The sequence below is a fragment of the Bufo bufo genome, chromosome 5, assembly GCF_905171765.1.
Source record: "Bufo bufo chromosome 5, aBufBuf1.1, whole genome shotgun sequence".
Classification (NCBI taxonomy): Eukaryota; Metazoa; Chordata; class Amphibia; order Anura; family Bufonidae; genus Bufo; species Bufo bufo.
The window spans coordinates 50,144,048-50,163,899 of NC_053393.1; the positions used below are offsets into that span (position 1 = coordinate 50,144,048).

At 44.1% G+C, this 19,852-nt stretch overlaps 1 protein-coding gene across 2 annotated transcripts in view; it reads left to right on the plus strand.

Annotated features, from left to right (window-relative positions):
- The window catches only part of ZFPM2 (zinc finger protein, FOG family member 2), a 444,211-nt gene extending 426,370 nt beyond the window's left edge, over positions 1–17,841 (plus strand). For both annotated transcript variants that reach the window (XM_040433018.1, XM_040433019.1), the window contains exons 6-8: positions 1,803–2,009; positions 3,240–3,464; positions 12,164–17,841. In XM_040433018.1, coding sequence (XP_040288952.1) covers positions 1,803–2,009; positions 3,240–3,464; positions 12,164–14,649 — 2,918 coding nt within the window. In that variant the 3' untranslated portion in view covers positions 14,650–17,841. The remainder of the gene's footprint in view (positions 1–1,802; positions 2,010–3,239; positions 3,465–12,163) is intronic.
- Positions 17,842–19,852: the final 2,011 nt, after the last annotated feature.

A 19,852-nucleotide genomic window follows, 5' to 3' on the forward strand; every position in this document is an offset into this window, starting at 1 on the left:
TTTAGGCATTTTTATGCCTTGTCTGACAACGAGCTATGACTTAGTTAAAAGATGACATGGCTTTCTAGAAAAAGTGTGTGGATTCAAAGGTGTCAACAAGCACCAAAAATGTGCCATAAAGTTGGCAAATTTTTTGGAGTAATTCATCCAACAAATAGGTCATATAAAAACTAGATAGAGTTATCATCCAGCATCAGCAGCTATGAGAAATCTGGTGCAGTTCAAGATTGTCTAGTCCAAGGGTCATTAACCTCCGTCACTCCATCTGTTGTGAAACTACAGCTCCCAACATACACATATTCTCGCTTGTTCTTCGAACACCTATAGAAAGAGAAGGAGCATGCTGGGAGTTGTAATTTCATAACAACTGGAATGCCGGAGATTGCTGAACCCTGGTCTTGTCTAAGTTTACACTAACTATTTGACAATATTAATAAGCCAGCCCAATTCTTCTATGGTCCAAGCCCGTTGTCTGCTATGGCAGCTGTGGCCCATCCCAAAGAGAGCTATGTTGTCTTTTGTTCCTGGGGTCCCTACCTATATGTTATAAATGATAGATATTTGAACACCACTTTAAGCTCATTCCTTAGAGTGTAAAATATTATCATAACAGGGGGCTCCTTTTGGATGATATTACAATATTTATAAATACATGAATATCTATGTATATTGTTAATTGAATTGCCCCTTATGCTTTTCTTAAGGTGGGCATACACCTTAGATACGTTCATTCAGAAGACAGCTGTTCCTAGGTCTAGTGTATATATGTTCTCAGAGGGCAGCAAGCTGCTGCCAGGAACCTCTGTTGGAAATTTCACATGAGAACAAAAGATTGGGTATGTTAAAATCTAACATGCCACCCGATCCTTCTTTCCATCGACATCCACCATCAGGGAAGAATCAGGAAAATCAGGGCTTCTGCCTGTGTCTATGTAATGTCAAATCTTCAGGGACAGGAATATTTTTGGCTACCCTGGGAAGGGGCAAAGTTAAAAGAAATGTTTGCTTACAAGTGAGAAACAATGGTAGAATATGGAAGAAATACAAACATCTCCTCTGGTAACAGGAAAGCCTAGACAAGCTAATTCTGTATATTACAGGGGTTGTCCCACGAAAAATATTCTACATTTTTCAAACCAGTGTCTGGATCTGAATACTTTTGGAATTGCATGTAATTAAACAATTAGTTATTCAATGAAATCTGTATAGCGCCACCTGCTTCATGCTCTTTTTCTAATTTCTCTGTCCACCTCACTGAGTTGGACACACATGCTCAGTTCCATCGCTCAACTGTCACCAGCTGAGGCAGAAGGACACGCCATCTGAGAATGGACACTCCCCTTGAGCTGGTAACTTAATACAAATCTAGCAGAGAAACTGGAGCAATGCATGAGGAGATGTCTGGACCCATGTGAGGTACAGGGCTGGTTCTAGCTTTGTTAGAAAGAGATTGCCATGTACTATATGATGTCTGATTTTCATTTTTTACATTAATCATGGGATAATAAATCCAGGTTCCAACCTTTTAACCAGTCGTCAAATTACAATTCCCAGCATCCATGGCTGATCCATCAGGGAGATCTAGGATAGCTGTTGGAGTGCCGTAAGCCACATAACCCCTGTTGAAATCTAGGAAACCTTTTCAAAAAGCTGTTTACACTTTTGGTTATTGGTCTCTTGGGTTAACACAGCAATTCTGAAATCTGTACAACCTTGAGATTTACAGCAATTTTCTCTAATTCCTATTTGACACTTAGACTTATTTTGCTTTTGACAGTAAACTCTTTCATTTGTGCTTACAGGAGGACAACTGTGGTGTACAGCGACCAAGTCTATTGCTGAGGGCGAGGAGTTAATTGCCTTTGTTGTGGATTTTGACTCAAGGCTACAAGCTGCCACTCAAATGACTCTTACAGAGGGAATGTATCCAGCTCGCCTGTTGGACTCAATACAATTGCTTCCTCAACAAGCAGCTATGGCGTCTATCTTGCCTACAGCCATTGTCAACAGTAGGTGTCATATGCACGACAAGATTTTTGAAGTTTTTGAAATCTTTTTGAGAAGACCTATAGATCTATATATCGATATTCATGTGATAGAGTACATTTCCATGCCAACTTGGTGCAAGCAAAACTTTTCTATCTACCAAACGTCACAGCTGTGAGAAACTCAAAAATACAGCATCTGTACTTTGTGAACTTCATGCACTTTGTAAACTTCATGTTTGTATTTGAGCATTACATGAAATAACGGACTAGACATAAAGATGCTGACAAATGCCCAGATGAAAAATCAATATTGCACAGAAAGGAAATGCGACCATATGTCAAGTGCTCGGGGCTTAGTAATGACTGATGCCAGTTTTGTACTTTTTGTAGGCAATTATGAAATAAGTAGAATTTGTGGTCGAGGCTCATACTACTGTTCAGGGTACAGCGGCAATGGCAGATCATATTATGGCTGTTGATTAATTAAAGGGGTTCTTCTGGGCTTTTAATATTCGGCGGGGGTACGACACCCGGCAACCCCGCCGATCAGCTGTATGAGGAGACGGCACACGCAGTGTACACGTGCCGCCGCACTTCTCCCTTCCTGCTCGCTGCTGCTTTGCCATAGACATTAAGCGTGAAGAGAGACAGGAAACGGCACATTCACACTACACGCGCCTTCCCTTCACACAGCTGATCAGTAGGGGTGCCGGGTGTCGGACCTCCGCCGATCTGATATCGATGACCTATCCTGAGGATAGGTCATCAATATGAAAAGCCTGAAGAACCCCTTTAAGAGGAGAATAAAATGAGTCCTTATTGCCTATCAGCACATAATATGTTAGCGTAATTTTACAAAATTTGCTAAGGTGGACAAGCGTGGTAAATTCTGGTTCTTGATAAGAGTTACATGGTAACAGTGGGTAAATTGACATTCTGCATAAGGCTAGTTTCACACCAGCGTTACAACCATCCCGCAGGCTGTTCCGGCAGAGGAGCAGCCTGGTGGAGTTCATCATATAGCTGGAAAAGGCTGGAGCACTGCCATGCCCCTTTGACTATAATGGAACCTGGCAGGGATCCGGCCTGTTTCCGGCATGATCCGAATTCCAGCACTCATGCCAGAAACAGGCTGGGTTCCATTACGGGCTCCGGCTGGGAAAGGCATTAGCCGGCTATGCAAGGGCAAGAGTAATTGGAGGGATAAGCAACAGTTTTCAAAAAGTTTCTCTGTTTTCTGTTAATTTGCAGAAGACATCTTCCCTTGCAAATCCTGTGGCATTTGGTACAGGAGTGAACGTAACTTGCAAGCTCACCTGATGTACTACTGCAGCGGTCGTCAGAGGGAATCATCTCAGCTCCCTGAGGACAATGAGGACAGTTCCCAGCAGATGCCCAGTGTCTGCCCATTCCCACAGTGCACAAAAAGTTTTTCTAATGCAAGGGCTTTAGAAATGCACTTAAATTCTCACACTGGTGAGTGTCTTTTAGCCAGGTTTAGTCATTTCATTGTATTCTTAATCTTGAATAAATTATTAATGAGGTTTATGATTCTATTGAGAAAATCTTTTTGCCTTTTGAAAAATATTATTGAGAATTATCGGTAACCTATATCAGTTGGAGTCCCAGAGGTAGAATCATCTCTGATGGTCTGAAATCAGCAAATGGTTTGACCCTTTCATATCGGTATCACACACTTCTGAGGTTCAAATCATAGAGGCAGGCAGTCACCAGGCCATGAGCCTATCGATATGCAAGTGGCAGAAGTACAGTCTCAAGCATATATGCAGACATTGGCATGTCTATAGGTAACAGACACGTTTCAAGCTTGTATGTAGGTTCTATCTAGGTACAGTAAGTAGTAGGCATCATCATGCATGAAGGTTACATTAGCGTGTATACAGGTAACATTAGTAATACTGATAGTCAGTACTGTGCAAAGGTTTTAGGCAGATGTGGAAAAAATCTTGCAAAATAAGGCCTCATGCACACGGCCGTTGTTTTGGTCCGCATCCGAGCCGATGCGGACCCATTCACTTCAATGGGGCCGCAAAAGATGCGGACAGCACTCCGTGTGCTGTCCGCATCCGTTGCTCCGTTCCGTGGCCCCGCTAAAAAAAATACAACATGTCCTATTCTTGTCCGCGCTTTGAGGACAAGAATAGGCATTTATATTGAAGGCTGTCCATGCCGTTCCGCAAATTGCGGAATGCGCACGTACGGCATCCGTGTTTTGCAGATCCGCGATTTGCGGACTGCAAAACACACCACGATCGTGTGCATGAGGCCTAACAATGCTTTCTCAATAAAAATTGTTAGTTTATTTTTGTCAATTAACAAAATGCAAAGTGAAATCTAATTCCAAACAATATTTGGTGTGCCTCAGCCCCACCTTTGCCTTTCAAAACAGTATCAGTTCTTCTATGTAGATAAATTACATACAGTTTTTGAAGGACCTTGGCAGGGAGGTTGTTCCAAACATCTTGGAGAACTTACCATAGATCTTCTGTGGAGATAGCCTTGCTCCAATCCTTTTGACTCTTCATGTAATCCCAAACAGACTTTTTTTTGCACATGAACATAAGAAACTACAAGTAGTTATGGACGAACAAATGTTCGCGAACCACGCGTTCATGGCGGGCCCCATTCACTTTAATGGCAGGCGAACCTGAAAAACCTTCAGGTCATATTTGCAGCCACCAAATACTTACAAGAAGTGCACAAATAGTCCCACAACATGGACAGTGATAGCCCAGAGGGGTATCAATGGCAAAAATTCCCACAAAAAATATGTATTTTAATCAGGGGCCATTTTTAAGCGTCTTAAAGGGAAACTCTCAAAAATGTGCCCTGCTGGAGCCTAGAAAAATGTTATTTCCTATCGGTTTGATGTATACAAATGTGCAGCACTCCACGTTTTTGTATCCTGCAGTCCATTAAAAAAAATGCATACGTTAACATAATTTTTTTTTCTACCATGGAGCTGTATGGTGAACGGACGCCAATGTACAGCATCAGTCTGAGGCATCTGTTAACGCATACATTTTTGGTAAGCATTAAATGGATGGCATAAATAGGATGTGAACCCAGCCGTAGTGTCAGAATAAGCACCAGTACACAGCGGAGAAGCGTGGCGGAGAGGGGAGGCCGTCATGTACTGACAGAGCGCTACCTGGTCCTGGTGGTCAGGGATGAGGACTGTGTTTCCCAAGAATCATTTTCTACTGGGAAATACAGGGCACAGTATAATACACTAGAATCTATATAATATAAAGATATTAACCCTACCCCCGAATAAGAATACAATTAGGTGGTCATTTATTATATTGAAATACGTCTATGTTAGGCGTATTTCTGACACAGATTGTGGCGCAAAGGTCCTTAGCACCGCAATCTGCATATTTTCTCTGCTCATGCCAGGTCTAAAAAAGGATGGCGTGGGCAGGGAAAGGGATACAGTTATGGTCATCCAGTTATTGGATACCACCGCCATACATTGACCGGATAACACCTCTGTACAGTGACCGGTTAACACCGCCATACCGTGAGCGGATAAAAGAGTATAAGAGGACACAGTACAGGGAATGACTAGGGGCACTGCACAGGGTGTGGTAAGGGGGCACAATGCAGGGTATAAGGGGGCACAGTACGGGGTGGGGGGCTCAGTACGGGGTGGGGGGCACAGTCACATGACCTTGTGACTTTAGAAGGTCCATATGGTGAATGCGGTTCATATGCCACCATAATGAGAGGCAGAGGAGTGAGACAAGGGTGTGATTATGTGGCTAGAGAAAGAAAAATTAACTGTCGGCCAGTACAGGCCCCAAAAATTAGCCAATAGGCATTCACCTGACAGCACAGAACTTTGGATTCTGTGGCGGGAGGTGCATTAGGCGGTCACAGGATGAAACTGTCGGCCAGTACAGGCCCCAAAAATTAGGCATTCACCTGACATAAAAGTCCTTTTATGCCGCTGTATATACATAAGGCAAGAACCATTCTTTGTTCTGTGTGGTGGTGGATATGTGTGGGCTAGCATGAGGAAATTCAATTACACGTGGTTATCACAGGTGTTGAATTCCTCCGAGATCCATGCCTCATTCATTTTTTAAAATGTGAGGTAGTCGAGTGCGCTTATCGGTCACGATACCCCCTGCTGCGCTGAATATCCTTTCGGACAGGACACTCGGCGAGGGGCTAGCCAAGAGTTCCATGGCAAATTGTGCCAGCTCTGGCCACAGGTCAAGCCTGCACACCCAGAGCGTCCACATCGGCCGTTAACCCGATGTAGTTGGACACCTGTCGATCGAGGCGTTCCGTGAGGCTGGATCCGTAGGGCGGCTGTTGAATGGTTGGCTGCAAGAATGATCTCATATATGAAGTGACCAACACATCTTCAAACTGCCCTCTTTTTGCAGGCGAAGTAGGATTGGTAGCCACACCTGTTTCGCTGTGGGTGGAAATTCCTCTGCCAGTGCCCGCAACAGCAGAATGCAGTATCTCTCGCAACAAGGCCTGGAAATGCTGCATTCTGACAGCCCTCTGTGATGCTGGTAACATATCTGCCATTTTGTGTTTGTACCAGGGGTCTAAGTAAGTTGCCACCCAGTACAGGTCCTTGACCTTTATGCTTTTTATACAGGGGTCCCTCTTCAAACACAGGAGCATGAAGGCCCCCATTTGCACTAAATTGGAAGCAGTGGAGCGCCCTGGGCCCTGCTCTTCGCCCAGGAGAATGTCATTCTCGGTCTCCTCCTCCAGCCACGGACAACACCTGGGATCCCCGAAAAGTATAAAGCCTGCTCTTCTTGCTCCTCCTCCTCCCCCCAGCCACCATCCTCCTCTGACTCCTCTTCAGACTTCTGCTGACTTGTCTCAGATGGAGTAGCCCCCCCCCTGGGAATTCATTCAGCATTGTGACTTCCTCATCTTCCAGCTCCTGCTCCTCGATAGCTTGATCAATGACACGACGCAATGCACGCTCCAGAAAGAAGACGTAAGGTACGATGTCACTGATGGCGCCCTGGCTGAGACTGACCAGTTGGGTGATCTCATCAACTGGCCGCAGAAGTCTGCATGTGTCGCGCATGAGCAGCCACTGGTGGGGTGAAAAAAAAACAAGCTCTCCAGAACCTGTCCTGCCGCAGAGTTTGTACAGGTAGTTGTTAACAGCACATTTCTGCTAGAGCAGCCTATCAAGCATATACAAGGTGGAGTTCCAGTGCGTCGGGCAGTCACAAATCAGATGTCTAAAGGGCAAGAAGTGTCGCCGCTGAACGTCAGCAAGGCTAGCCATGGCCGTGTAAGATCTTCTAAAATGGCCAGAGATTTTCCTGGCCTGCCGCAAGATGTCCTGGACCCCAGGGTATTTGGCAATGAATAGCTGCACGACTAAGTTCAGGATGTGTGCCATGCACGGCAAGTGTGTCATTTCGCCCTGTTTCAGCGCGCTAAGCAGATTGGCACCATTGTCGCACACCACTTTACCAACTGTCAAGTTGAGCAGGGTTAGCCACTGATCGGCCTGAAACCGCAGAGCTGAAAGGAGTGCAGGACCGGTGTGGCTCTTGGCTTCCAGGCACAACATCCGCAGCACAGCATGGCAACGTCTCACCTGGCACGTCGAATAGGTTCTGCGGAGCTTGGTTGGTTCAGCGGAATAAGCGGTATGTAAAAAAAGCGGAGTCAGCCGAGGAGGAGACGAAGGATGGAGTAGGAGGAGGAGAAGAAGAGGCAGGCCTGCATGCAATCCGAGGAGGTAACACTAAATCCACACGGGTGCCACAGGTTACATGCTTGATGGCCATCAGAAGGTTCACCCAGTGGGCAGTAAAAGTTATGTACCTTCCCTGCCCGTGTTTGCTAGACCACGTGTCTGTGGTCAGATGTATCTTGGCACCGACACTGTGTGCCAGAGATACATTCACTTGTAGCTGAACGTGGCCATATATCTCTGGGATGCCCTTCTGGGAGAAATATTTCCTTCCGGGGACCTTCCATTGTGGTGTGCCAATGGCCACAAATTTTCTAAAGGCCTCCGAGTCCACCAATTTATATGGCAGGCTAGCAGTTCGAACAAGCCAGCATTCAGCCGTTGGGCAAGAGGATTATCCAGCGTCATAATTTTTTTATGCTCAAACATTTGGGCCACGTAAGCCTGCCTTGTGCCAGATGAACGTGACGACGGCACGGTGGAAGGTGGAGTGGAGGACAAATGGGAGGAGAGAGGAGAAGGAGAAGAGGCAGGACGTGGAGCGCCAGGAGCGTGGCCTTCTGGGTTCTGACGGTGTTGCTCCCACTGGGCTCTGTGATGGGAGGCCAGGTGCCTTATTAAGGTGGTCGTCCCCAGATGGCAACACTATTATCAGCAGGTGACACGTTAAAAAAAGCCCACACTGCGGAGCTATGTGCCGGCTTCCTGGGAGCGCAAGATGTGACCGTGCATGGTGGATGGCTCTTTCCAGATACAGTACATTTGCAGTCTTCTTTTTGCCTCCTGTGCATTGCAAATTCTGCCTGCTTCTCCTCCCTATCTGCTGCTCCGTCTCTCCCTCTGAACTCCCCTCCACTTCCTCTCTTGTGGGCACCCACGTGACGTCCATCGACACGTCATCATCGTCACCTTCACCACCACTGACATTAGAGATCTCGGAGTAGGCTGCAACAGCGGGGACCACCTTCCTTGGGCTGATCTGGGTACTGTCGTCATACCGCTGGGTGGCGGCTGTTGCTACCTCCTCTTCCTGATCCGATGCCAAGAATGGCTGCACATTAGTAAGGTCTGGGAATGGATGGGAAAATAATTCCTCTGACTCGAGTGGAGGGGCTATGGTGGTGGCGTATTTGGGGGTGCACACAGCAGAGAGTGAGGAGGGTGCAGATACAGAGGATGAGGAGGGTGCAGAAGCGGAAGGCTTAGTGAGCCACTCAACCAACTCTGGTGCATCCTTTGAAGTTATCGCACGCGCCTTCTCCAACTTCCCACTTAGGCTCCGGCCTGGTGCACCTGCTTGACCCCTACATCCCTGCGGAATAGTCTGCCTCTTCCTCTGCCTGTCATTTTCTAAATGACCCTCTGCCTAAGTCCATTGAGAAGAGCAGTATTTGTGGAAGAAGGTATATCGCAGCCCTCAATCAGTATTTTGCGGAAAAATTTATATAGGAATAGCACCCCTAAATCAGTATTTTGTGGAAGCAGGTGTATCGCAGCCCTTAATCAGTATTTTGTGGAAGCAGGTGTATCGCAGCCCTTAATCAGTATTTGGTGGAATAAGGTATATAGCAGTAGCACCCATCAATCAGTATTTTGTGGAAGAAGGTATATGGCACCCCTCAATCAGTATTTGTCGGAAACTGGTATATAGCACCCCTCAATCAGTATTTGGTGGAAACAGGTATATGGCACCCCTCAATCAGTATTTTGTGGAAGCAGGTGTATCGCACCCCTCAATCAGTATTTTGTGGAAGAAAGTATATGGCACCCCTCAATCAGTATTTGGCAGAAACTGGTATATAGCACCCCTCAATCAGTATTTGGCGGAAACAGGTATATGCACCCCTCAATCAGTATTTTGTGGAAGCAGGTGTATTGCAGCCCTCAATCAGTATTTGGCAGAAGAAGGTATATCGCAATAGCACCCCTTAATCAGTATTTTGTGAAAGAAGGTATATGGCACCCCTCAATCAGTATTAGACAGAAACAGGTATATAGCATCCCTCAATCAGGATTTTGTGGAAGAAGGTATAGCAATTAGTTACTCCAGTAGCATTTGTCCCTCTATCTAGATGCGGTATCTCAGCAGAACCGCACACAACTGCTGCACAACACAAATGCACTATGATATACTTTCTATGTTAGAAAGTATATTATAAGTATATCACACCCCTCTATATCACACTTATCGATAGCACACCTATACCAGTCCTTAAAAGGACTTTTGTGGCCCTATTAGCTAGCGTTTGGTTTCCCTAACTGTCCCTGCTCCAAAATGCAACCTCTCCCTACGCTAGCAAAACACATAATGTAAAATAGCTGCCAGATCGGGTTCTGTTATAGGGTTGTGGGTGTGTCCATGTGCTGAAATGTCTCACTTGGCTGTCCTGTCCCACCTGATGGATGTGTCATGGGTCAAAGTTCGGCACTATGCAAAAAAATATGGCACGTGTGAATATCGGCATGTGTTTGCATGTTCGGCGAATAGCGAACGAGCAAACTTTGCCGCAAAACGACCGCCGGGTGAACCGCAAGGTCATCTCTAACTACAAGCAAGAACCCCTATATATAATTAGGGTATTAATGCTCCCCTACCTCTATGTTCAGCCTCAACTATACTGTACATTTCCCTAATCACCATGTAATGCTTCTTTTCTCCTGTAGTGGCACTGCAGGGGAATTGAACATTTGCTGATGGGTTTCACTGCAGTTTATAGTTGATTCTGGAGGTCTCATCAGTGAAGCACCCTGTGATCAGCTCACAGATGTAGCCAGCATTATACTGACTCCAGACACACCAGGATGGTCATTTTAAAATGATTTGTTGTATTAATGTAACATGATTTTGTTGTGTTAGGACATTAGTCCAGTCAAGATAGTATTGGCTACATGTCTATTTTCTGGGAATCCTTCTAACAAAAGGGATTGTCAAAAGTGGATAACCAGCAACTTGTTGGGTAGGGCATGATTAGTAGCTTGGTTGGTGACAATAGCACAGTAACATGGTAATCAGTAGAGATGAGTGAATCGAATCCCATGAAGTGGAATTCGATCTGAATTTCAGGATAAATTCGATTTGCCTAGAAGCCGAATTTCCTCGTGCTTCGTGTCAGCAAATCGATTTAACCTGAAATAGTCCAAAAAACTAAAAAATTCAAACTTTCCTCCTCCATTTGCTCACGACGACCCGGCCGCCGCCATCTTGCTTGAAGATCTCAGCCGAAATCCCGTGCGGCGCGAGATTACATCATCACACCGGCCAGCGTGATGATGTCATACGTCACAATGCCAGCCGGTGTGATGACGTAATCTTGCGCCGCACAGGATTTTAGCCGAGATCTTGTTAATTTTACACTCAGATTTCACGATCATGTATAAACGTGGCATCTGAGGGGTACAATGACGGGGAGCGGCGCTATCGCCGCTCCCTGTTATTGCACCCGGTTATTTAAAAAAAATATGCGCTTTGTGACAAAATAATTTGTCACGAAGCAAATTTTTTTGTGAAATTTGGCGAATCAGCCGAATCAAACTTTTAAGAAATTCGCTCATCTCTAGTAATCAGTATTAAACACACAAAAAAAAAACTTTAATATCTGTTTGTGATTAAGCCCAGTTTGTCCAATATATGTAAGCCAGGAGACAAGAAGGGTCCATGGCATCACCAGACAAAGTGTTAACTGATTATTTTTGGGCTTTTGGAGCACATAAGCCAATAACAGCAGCTAATACTTCATTTCTTGCATGTTGGATTTCTTGGGTGGTCAATCCACTCCCAAACCAACAAGCCATAGCTTAACCCTGTGGGTACCTGTTTGGATATAATTAGAGATTAGTGAATCGATTCTAGACAAATGAGAATTCTATCAGAAAATTGGAGGCGGAGCTGAATCCAAATTTTCTGTGATTCAGGTGAATTTTGGAAAGACAAAACAAAAAGCTAATAAAAATAAAAGTAGGAGACGAGAGTCAAAGGGAACCCAGTGTCATACGCAAAGTTTCAGCCCAACTGGAACACTTTTGATATAGTTAGAGATGATTAAGACTCAAATCAAATAGGTCAACTTGAACCCAAATCAAATATTGAGCAATTTGCTCATCTCTAGATATAATATATAACACTGTTTGACAATTCTATCATATTGGTATGTGGGTACTGCTGTACTTTAGTGTGTAGTTACATACCTAGATTATTTCGGATTCTATGATACACTACACCAGCATAATGCTATATCATATGGAACCATAAATAAGGCACTTTGCTTAGATGTCACATATCCACATTCCCTCTTCAGTATTAGAGATTCTATTTTGCATTCATTAAGAAGAAAACAACAGAATGACACATTGTTTCAAAGCCTCAGGGACATGCGATGACGTCCAATCCAAAACAATATTTCTGCATTTCAATGATACATCAGCGAGATTTATTAACGTATTTACATTTTTCCATCTTTTGCAGGTGTTAAAGTTGAAGATTTCCTTTCCCCCGGGGCCAGCCTGAAATGTACAGTTTGTAACTACACTGCAGAATCCGTGATTAACTTCCACAAACACCTGTTCTCTCATCTTACTCAAGCTGCCTTTAGATGCAATCAGTGCCATTTTGGCTTTCAAACTCAGAGGGAACTCCTACAACACCAGGAGCTTCATGTCCCTGGAAGTAAACTACAACGGGAAGCTGACACTGAACATTCGCCTGGTGCCAGCGAAGCAAATGCACAACAGACGCCAGAACTGCTGAATAAAAATGAACTAATGCGGAGCCAAAAGACTGTACAGAATAAAGATGCAAGCTCAGACAGTGAACTGGAAAAGAGTGAAAAGAAACCCAATCTTTTCCTCGCCAACCAGAGACCAGAGGCAACAAACAAAAACGTTTTTTCATACACGAAAATTAAATCTGAGCCATCAAGCCCAAGGCTTGCTTCATCTCCAGTACAACCCACCCTTGGACCTTCTTTCCCAATGGGACCTTTTCTTTCCCAGTTTGCTTTCCCACATGATATCACAGTGGTTCCTCAAGCCTCAGAAATCCTTGCAAAGATGTCTGAACTGGTACATAGGAGGCTAAGACATGGCAGCAATAGCTACCCCCCAGTAATTTACAGCCCCTTGATGCCAAAAGGGGCTACCTGCTTTGAGTGCAACATAACATTTAATAATTTGGACAATTATTTGGTACATAAAAAACACTACTGTAATAGCCGGTGGCAACATATAACCAAGACAACAGACTTCCCCGGTGTAACCGAGAAGATGCCAGAAGCTGTAAGCCCAACTAATGGCCCAAATTCTGTAAACCTCCTTAATCCTCCTCTTCCTTCTACTGAGACCGACAACCAGCTCCTTCCGACATCCTGCGTTAACTCAGGCAATGTTTTAGATTTGTTAGGGTCAAATATTAAGCCAAGGGACAATAAGGACTTTGCAGCCGATGTTAAAAAAATAACAAACGCCAATAGCAATGAAGAAAAAATTAACGGAAAACCCAATGAAATTAAAAGTACCACTCCTCAGCTGGAGTCGGACAACAGTGACCCGACCAAAACCACCTGCGAAGCCTGTAACATCACATTTAGTAGACACGAGACCTTTATGGTCCATAAACAGTACTACTGTGCAACGCGCCATGACCCACCACTAAAAAGATCTGCAACTAACAAAGTGCCTGCCATGCAGAGAACTATGCGTACAAGGAAGAGAAGGAAGATGTATGAGATGTGTCTTCCTGAACACGATCAGAGGCAACAGCTAGTGCAACAGCATTTTCTTCAAGTAGCTAGTCTTGGCAACCCATGTACATCTGGTCAAGAGTCAGCAGAGGGGCTCGGGGACTGTTATCACCCCAGGTGCGATATCTTTCCAGGAGTTGTTCCAAAGCATTTGGAAACATCACTTTCAATTAGTAAATGTATTCCAGTGGTGAAATGTGATCCTTCGCACTCAACTATTTCCTCCCTTGAGATGGATGCTCCTATAGACCTCAGTAAAAAATGTTTAACACAATCAGATAGGGTATCCACCTCTCCGAAAAGGCTTCTGGACTATCATGAATGCACAGTGTGCAAAATAGGGTTTAATAAAGTTGAAAACTACCTTGCTCACAAGCAAAACTTCTGTCCCGTGACAGCAAGCCAACGCAACGACATAGGCAATCTGGAGAACAAAGTGTTTCCCAATGCAGAAAACGAGAGGAGCAGCCCCGATGCCAACTTTGAAAGGAACACCATAAAGTGCGAAAAGAACCGAGCTACAAAACAGTGCTCGCCTAACGGGAACTTATTCTCTTCGCACTTAGCGACTCTTCAAGGTCTTAAAGTCTTTAGTGAGGCAGCCCAACTTATCGCAACGAAAGAAGAAAACAAAAATGCATTTTTTCCACAATGCCTTTACCCAGGAGCAATAAAAAAAGCAAGAGGAGCAGATCAGCTTTCTCCGTATTATGGCATCAAGCCAAGTGATTATATTTCTGGGTCTCTTGTAATACACAATGCGGATTTAGATCAAAGCACAAATGTAGGAAGCGAGTCTCCCAAAAGCCAGATACCTTCAAATGGATGTTCTTTGCTGAAGAAGGAGTCACTCCCGCTATTGCCAAAAAACAGAGGTATGGTAATAGTCAATGGTGGAATTAAGCAGGAGGACAGGCCTGCAGTCAATACCCAGCAAGAAAACATTTCCCAGAATCCTCCACAAGAAGACGGATGCAAATCCCCCTCCTGGGCTTCTGACAAACCTTTGACAGCCAATGAAAATGTATCTCCGTCAACCCCGGCTGCTGAGGATCAGGTGTCGAGCCTAACCAAAAGCCTAAATGGTTCTGGTACAGCTGCAGCCGGTGGGAAATATTGCCGCCTGTGTGATATCCAGTTTAACAATCTTTCAAACTTTATTACTCACAAAAAGTTTTACTGCTCATCACATGCTGCCGAGCACGTCAAATGAACGATCGCGTGCCTCGATTTTGGTTTAACATAAGAAGTCTATTTGTTTCTTGCAATTAGAGAACAGATTTAAAAAAAAAACAAAAAAACAATGCTGCTTTACTGATACCTGGACAATCAGGATAACCATTCATTAAAAATGACTTGAAGATTTGAGGTGTAATTCCATGACAGTTATGCGTAAAAGTGTATTATTGGTGCCATTTTTTTTCCTACTATTTATTTTACCAGCGGTGTTCATACAGTTGCGCCCAGCACGCACTCCTGTGCCCCTGCCATCGACATGGAGAATGAGTACTTAACCAGCACGGCAGTCACTGCTGGACCCGACTGTAGCTGTGGTTCTGTTATTTTTTATTTAAAGAACTTTATATTAAAGTCATTTGTAATGTTATTGTATAGTTATTGTGTAGCACATATGGTTTGCACCTGTATAGTAGATTTTAAATAATATAGACACAGCATTACAGAAAAAGGACATATTAGGAATAGCTTCAGAAGCACTTGTGTATACAGACTTTTTTTTTTTATTTCTTCTACGCTTTTGCAAATGAGTAGATGTCTCTGCTGAAGTATAAATGTCATTCTGTACAATGGAAAATATATATACATATATTTATTTAATAATATGATGCACATACAATCAAGTATCTAAAATAAGCATAAGGTACAATACCCAAAGAGACTGCCCCTCTCTGAAGAAGGCGATCACTCACTGGCTGTTACTTGTGCCATGTCAAATGGGTGTTCCGGTTGTGACAGGTTATCCCCTATCCACAGGATGGAGGATAACCATTAGTTCAATGGGGCTTCTACTGTTGGTAACCCCACAATCACAAAAAAGGGTAACCCATACCTTTCATGTTCCCCTCCCCCTGAAATGAATTGCCACCACATTCATCTCTGTGGTAGTTCCAGAAATAGCTAAACACTGTACTTGTCTGTCTCCGGAACTCCCATAGAGATAAGTGAAGCAGTACGTGTGCACGACTTGCCACTGCGTTCATTTCAAGGGTTCCCTTTCTCATATTTGGTGGGGCTCCTAGCAGTAGGATCCCCACAGGTGTATTAGTTATCCCCTATCCTGTGGTTAGTGGATAATTTGTCACCACCAGATTACCCCGTTAGACTGAGAGAACCTGCTAAAGTGCCCATACACCTTAGAAGGATCAAATGCTTGTTCATTCGAGAGCTATTCCTCCGACCACTCCATACACATGCACGCTCAGCTTGGCCTGGGATATATTTATTCTTAGTAGGGAACGAGGTGAAAGCTGCTGATAGACATCTCTGTCAGCAGCTTATCTCTGTTGAGAGCAAAGGTCAAGTTGAAATCCAAGATGTCACGGAGGGAGAGTTGGCACACCTATGTGCACAATAGATGGTTGGCCGTTCCTGCCAAAATTGACAGGTTTGGCCAAAATTCATCTAATGTGTAACTGTATAGCCAACTTTAGTAGCATAAGATACCTTTAAATTAGGTACTGGCATGGTGCCAGGGGTAGACTGGCCATAGATGCTACAGGGAAATGTCCCGGTCACCTGAGCCCTCTGATCTGACACTGCCCTCCTGACTCCTGAATTCAACTGTATTGCCATCCTGAGGCAATTGGAGTAGGAGGACAGAACGTGGCAGCTGGCGCTGAGGGGCAGTTTTGGGGAGATATTTTCTGCTGCTGGGGTAGTATTTTTTGCCTTCTGTCAATTTGGACCCGACTACAAAATGGGGCCACTTTAATTTTTATTTTTTTCCAGAGCTACTTTTAAGTTCCCAGTCTGCCCCTGCAAGGTGCTCTATAAGACAGTCAAGGGGGTTAATAAAGTGTCCCCAAACATTGACTTTTCTAGTGAAGAAGAGAAACAATCACATGGTGCTCCTAATGTACTGTGCACATTAGGTTAATACATGTGTGGCACCTCACCAGACGATTGGGGCTGATTCAGTTGTGGTGTGCAGATCCAGGCATAGCAGTATGTAGTTGGATTCTGCACCAACTCGTGTGACCAGAGAAATCCTTGGACATTAGATACATTGAAGCACTGGAAAGACCAGGAGTAGGGGATCTGCCAGGAGTAGAGGAGATTATGTCTTTTCAGGTAAATCATTCTAACAACACGATTTGGAAAATGACTTGACAAACATCTCTTTACTCCTATTTTTATTTTTTTTAAAGTTATTCTCCATGGCTGCTGTAATGAAATCCAACAAGTGACCCTCTCCTGGCTTTGCTAGAAGGTTGAGAGTGCAGATATGAGGGGCATATGAGATAGGCTAGTATCCAGCCACCAGTGGTGTACATGGAAGAGATAGATCATAATTGGCCCCCAGGACAAGAAGGTGTTTGGTTTGCCCAATATTTCTATGACCTTTGGGCCAAAGTTTAGCAAAGAAGAAGAGATCAACCAGAACCCACAGCAGCCATATGGTGTGCCTCTATGGCATGTAAGCCCCTGTTGAGTCACCAGTTTGGTACTTTCGGGACAGTGTTTATCAGGGGTAAGTGTATCTTCTAGTTCAGAGCTACTTTAGCCTTTGAAAGAGGTTGCTACAAATATGCACTATGTACAGTAGTAGCTGACCATCGTATAAGCCATTCCCAGGCATTAAATAAAAAAATAAATTAAAAAAAGGACATCTAGCCAAGAAAGGTTGACCCATTTCCAACCATAGCTCTTTAAGGAGGTCCTCAAACCTATGGTTAACATGGCATATATACTGTAGCAGACACATTGGTTAGACATTAGGCTTTGCATATGTATGTAGCAGTCTGTTCCTGTTCACTTTTTCAATCCGAAAAACTGTATGTTAAATGAAGATGGATTTTTTCTTTCTTTTCTTGTATAGTAACGGTAATTTCTTTTGCTGATGCATCTTTGTCTGAATTTTTAAAAATCTTTGCTGTTTAATGCAATACTTTATAATGAATGAACAAAACAAAAAAATAATTAATTACCGGGAGCAGTATTGAAAGTTCTGAAGTCAGCCAGTTTTATCTTTTAAAGACGAAAAAAAATGAAAAATCTAGACCCTAAACCTGATGCTGCAAGTATGAATCTGATTCATATGTATTATATATTTCCAGTACCTGTAAGTGTCACAATACTGCAACTGGTGATCACAGAGATAATGTTCTACTTCTGATAGAAATGATTTCTCAACAAATGTTGTTACTATGCATGTATATGGATGGAATAAAATTCCGGCTCATTGGACAAGGCTGTTTTTTTTTTTAAAACATATTTATATGAATTATCCATTTGACTGGATCTACAGGTGAAACTCGGAAAATTTGAATATCATGCAAAAGTCCATTTATTTCAGTAATGCAAATTAAAAAGAATGGCATTAATGCAGCTTAAAATTCGAATTTTGTGAAAAGGTTCAATATTCTAGGCTCAAAGTGTCGCACTCTAGTCAGCTAATTAATCCATACCCCCTGAGCAAAGGGGACATCAAAATTGAGACTTTAGGGTTTCATAAACTGTAAGCCATAATCATCCAAATTATAACAAATAAAGGCTCTAAATATCTCGCTTTGCATGTAATGAGTCTCATATGTTAGTTTCACCCTTTAAGTTGCATTACTGAAATAAATGAACTTTGCACGATATTCTAATTTTTCGAGATTCACCTGTATATGGGCTTTACCTTTTCAAAGTTTTTTTTTAAGTATTTACAACTGATGACCTATCCTTTGGATAGGTCATCAGTATCTGATCAGTGGGGGTCAGACACCCGGGACCCCTTCCGATCAGCTGTTTTGAGAAGGCACCTGCGCTCGTGTGAGGCTAGCGCCGCAGCCTTCTCGCAGCTCACTAAGCACAGCGTCGTACATTGTTTAGCGGCTGTGCTTGGGATCTCGCTCAGCCCCATTCACTTCAATAGGGCTAAGCTGCTCCTAGGCCACGTGTCCGATGAACATGACATCACATGGCCTGGGAAAAGTTGTGCGAGCGCCGCCTTCTCAAATAGCTGGGTGACGGACCCTCACCGATCAGATACTGATGACCTATCCAGAGGATAGCCCCTTTAAACTTGAGCAAGAAGATTCCCATTCAGTGACGGCATGCAGGGCACTGACAGCAATTAAAACACAAATGTATAAAAAAAACTCCTTTCAATTAGCTCTTATGGGACGGACACATGGGGCCGATTTCCCACAGAAGAAATTTGTTACAGATTTCCCTCTATGCCATAAACAATGGTGATATCCGCAGCAAAAATCAACATGCAACAGATTAGGACTACGTATGTTTTTTCCAGATTGATTTTCTTCCTTTAGGGCACTCCCTGACTTTCTCGGAGCTCCTTCCTGAGGGTAATTAGGATGCCCTCGATGGAGAATTGTTGTCAGGGTGCAAGGCAGGACTACAGAAGTAGAGGTCGGCGGATGATGAAGGCAATAACCAGACCCAGTTTAATCGGAATAAATAAAGTCAATAATGAGAGTTGCAGTAGCAGCAATTGTTACAGTCCTGAGGTATATCATAAAGCTTACTTTTTCCCAATGGCTGTGTATGGAGAATGACAATGAAGATGGTAATAGTCACTGAGTCTCACACTAAACACATACTTCAACTTTCTAAAGTATCTAAAGACGTACTGCAGTTCCAGAAAAGTCTCAAAGTCCATCTCAAAGTGTGGTAATGATAATGAGCCCTTTCCACAGCAGTAAAGTCTTTTGACATAAACAAGCGGTTCCTTACTGTCTGAATCCAGCGCACGACCTTGGTGGTTCTAGACCTTCTATAGTTGTCTGGTCTCTCCCCCAGGGGTGTCAAATAGCTTTCTGGCAGCTTTTCAGTCTCCAGAGTGGTGTCTCCTGGATTATGGTTTTCTCTGGGCTTACTTCTCTCTGTTAACCCTTAGGATACCAGCGTCGTCCCCAAAACTGGGAAAGAAATCCCAGCGCCGTACAGCTATGGCGCTCTGATCGGCTGATCAGCTGCAGGGGTCCGGCTGTCACTGATAGCCGGACCCATTGGTGAAAACACCAATGCTGGCGCATTAACCCTTGCACTGCCGCTGTCAGCGCTGACCGCAGCACGTGCGGTATCCTACCAGCTGCAGGGTATCCATCGGGTCCCCGCGCTGCTGTGATGGGGAACTGATGGCAGGGAAGGAAGCCCGATGCCTTCCATAGGCATTGTGGCTGCCTTCTGTAAGAGCCTGCGAGATCCAGCCCACGGGATCTCACAAGCAG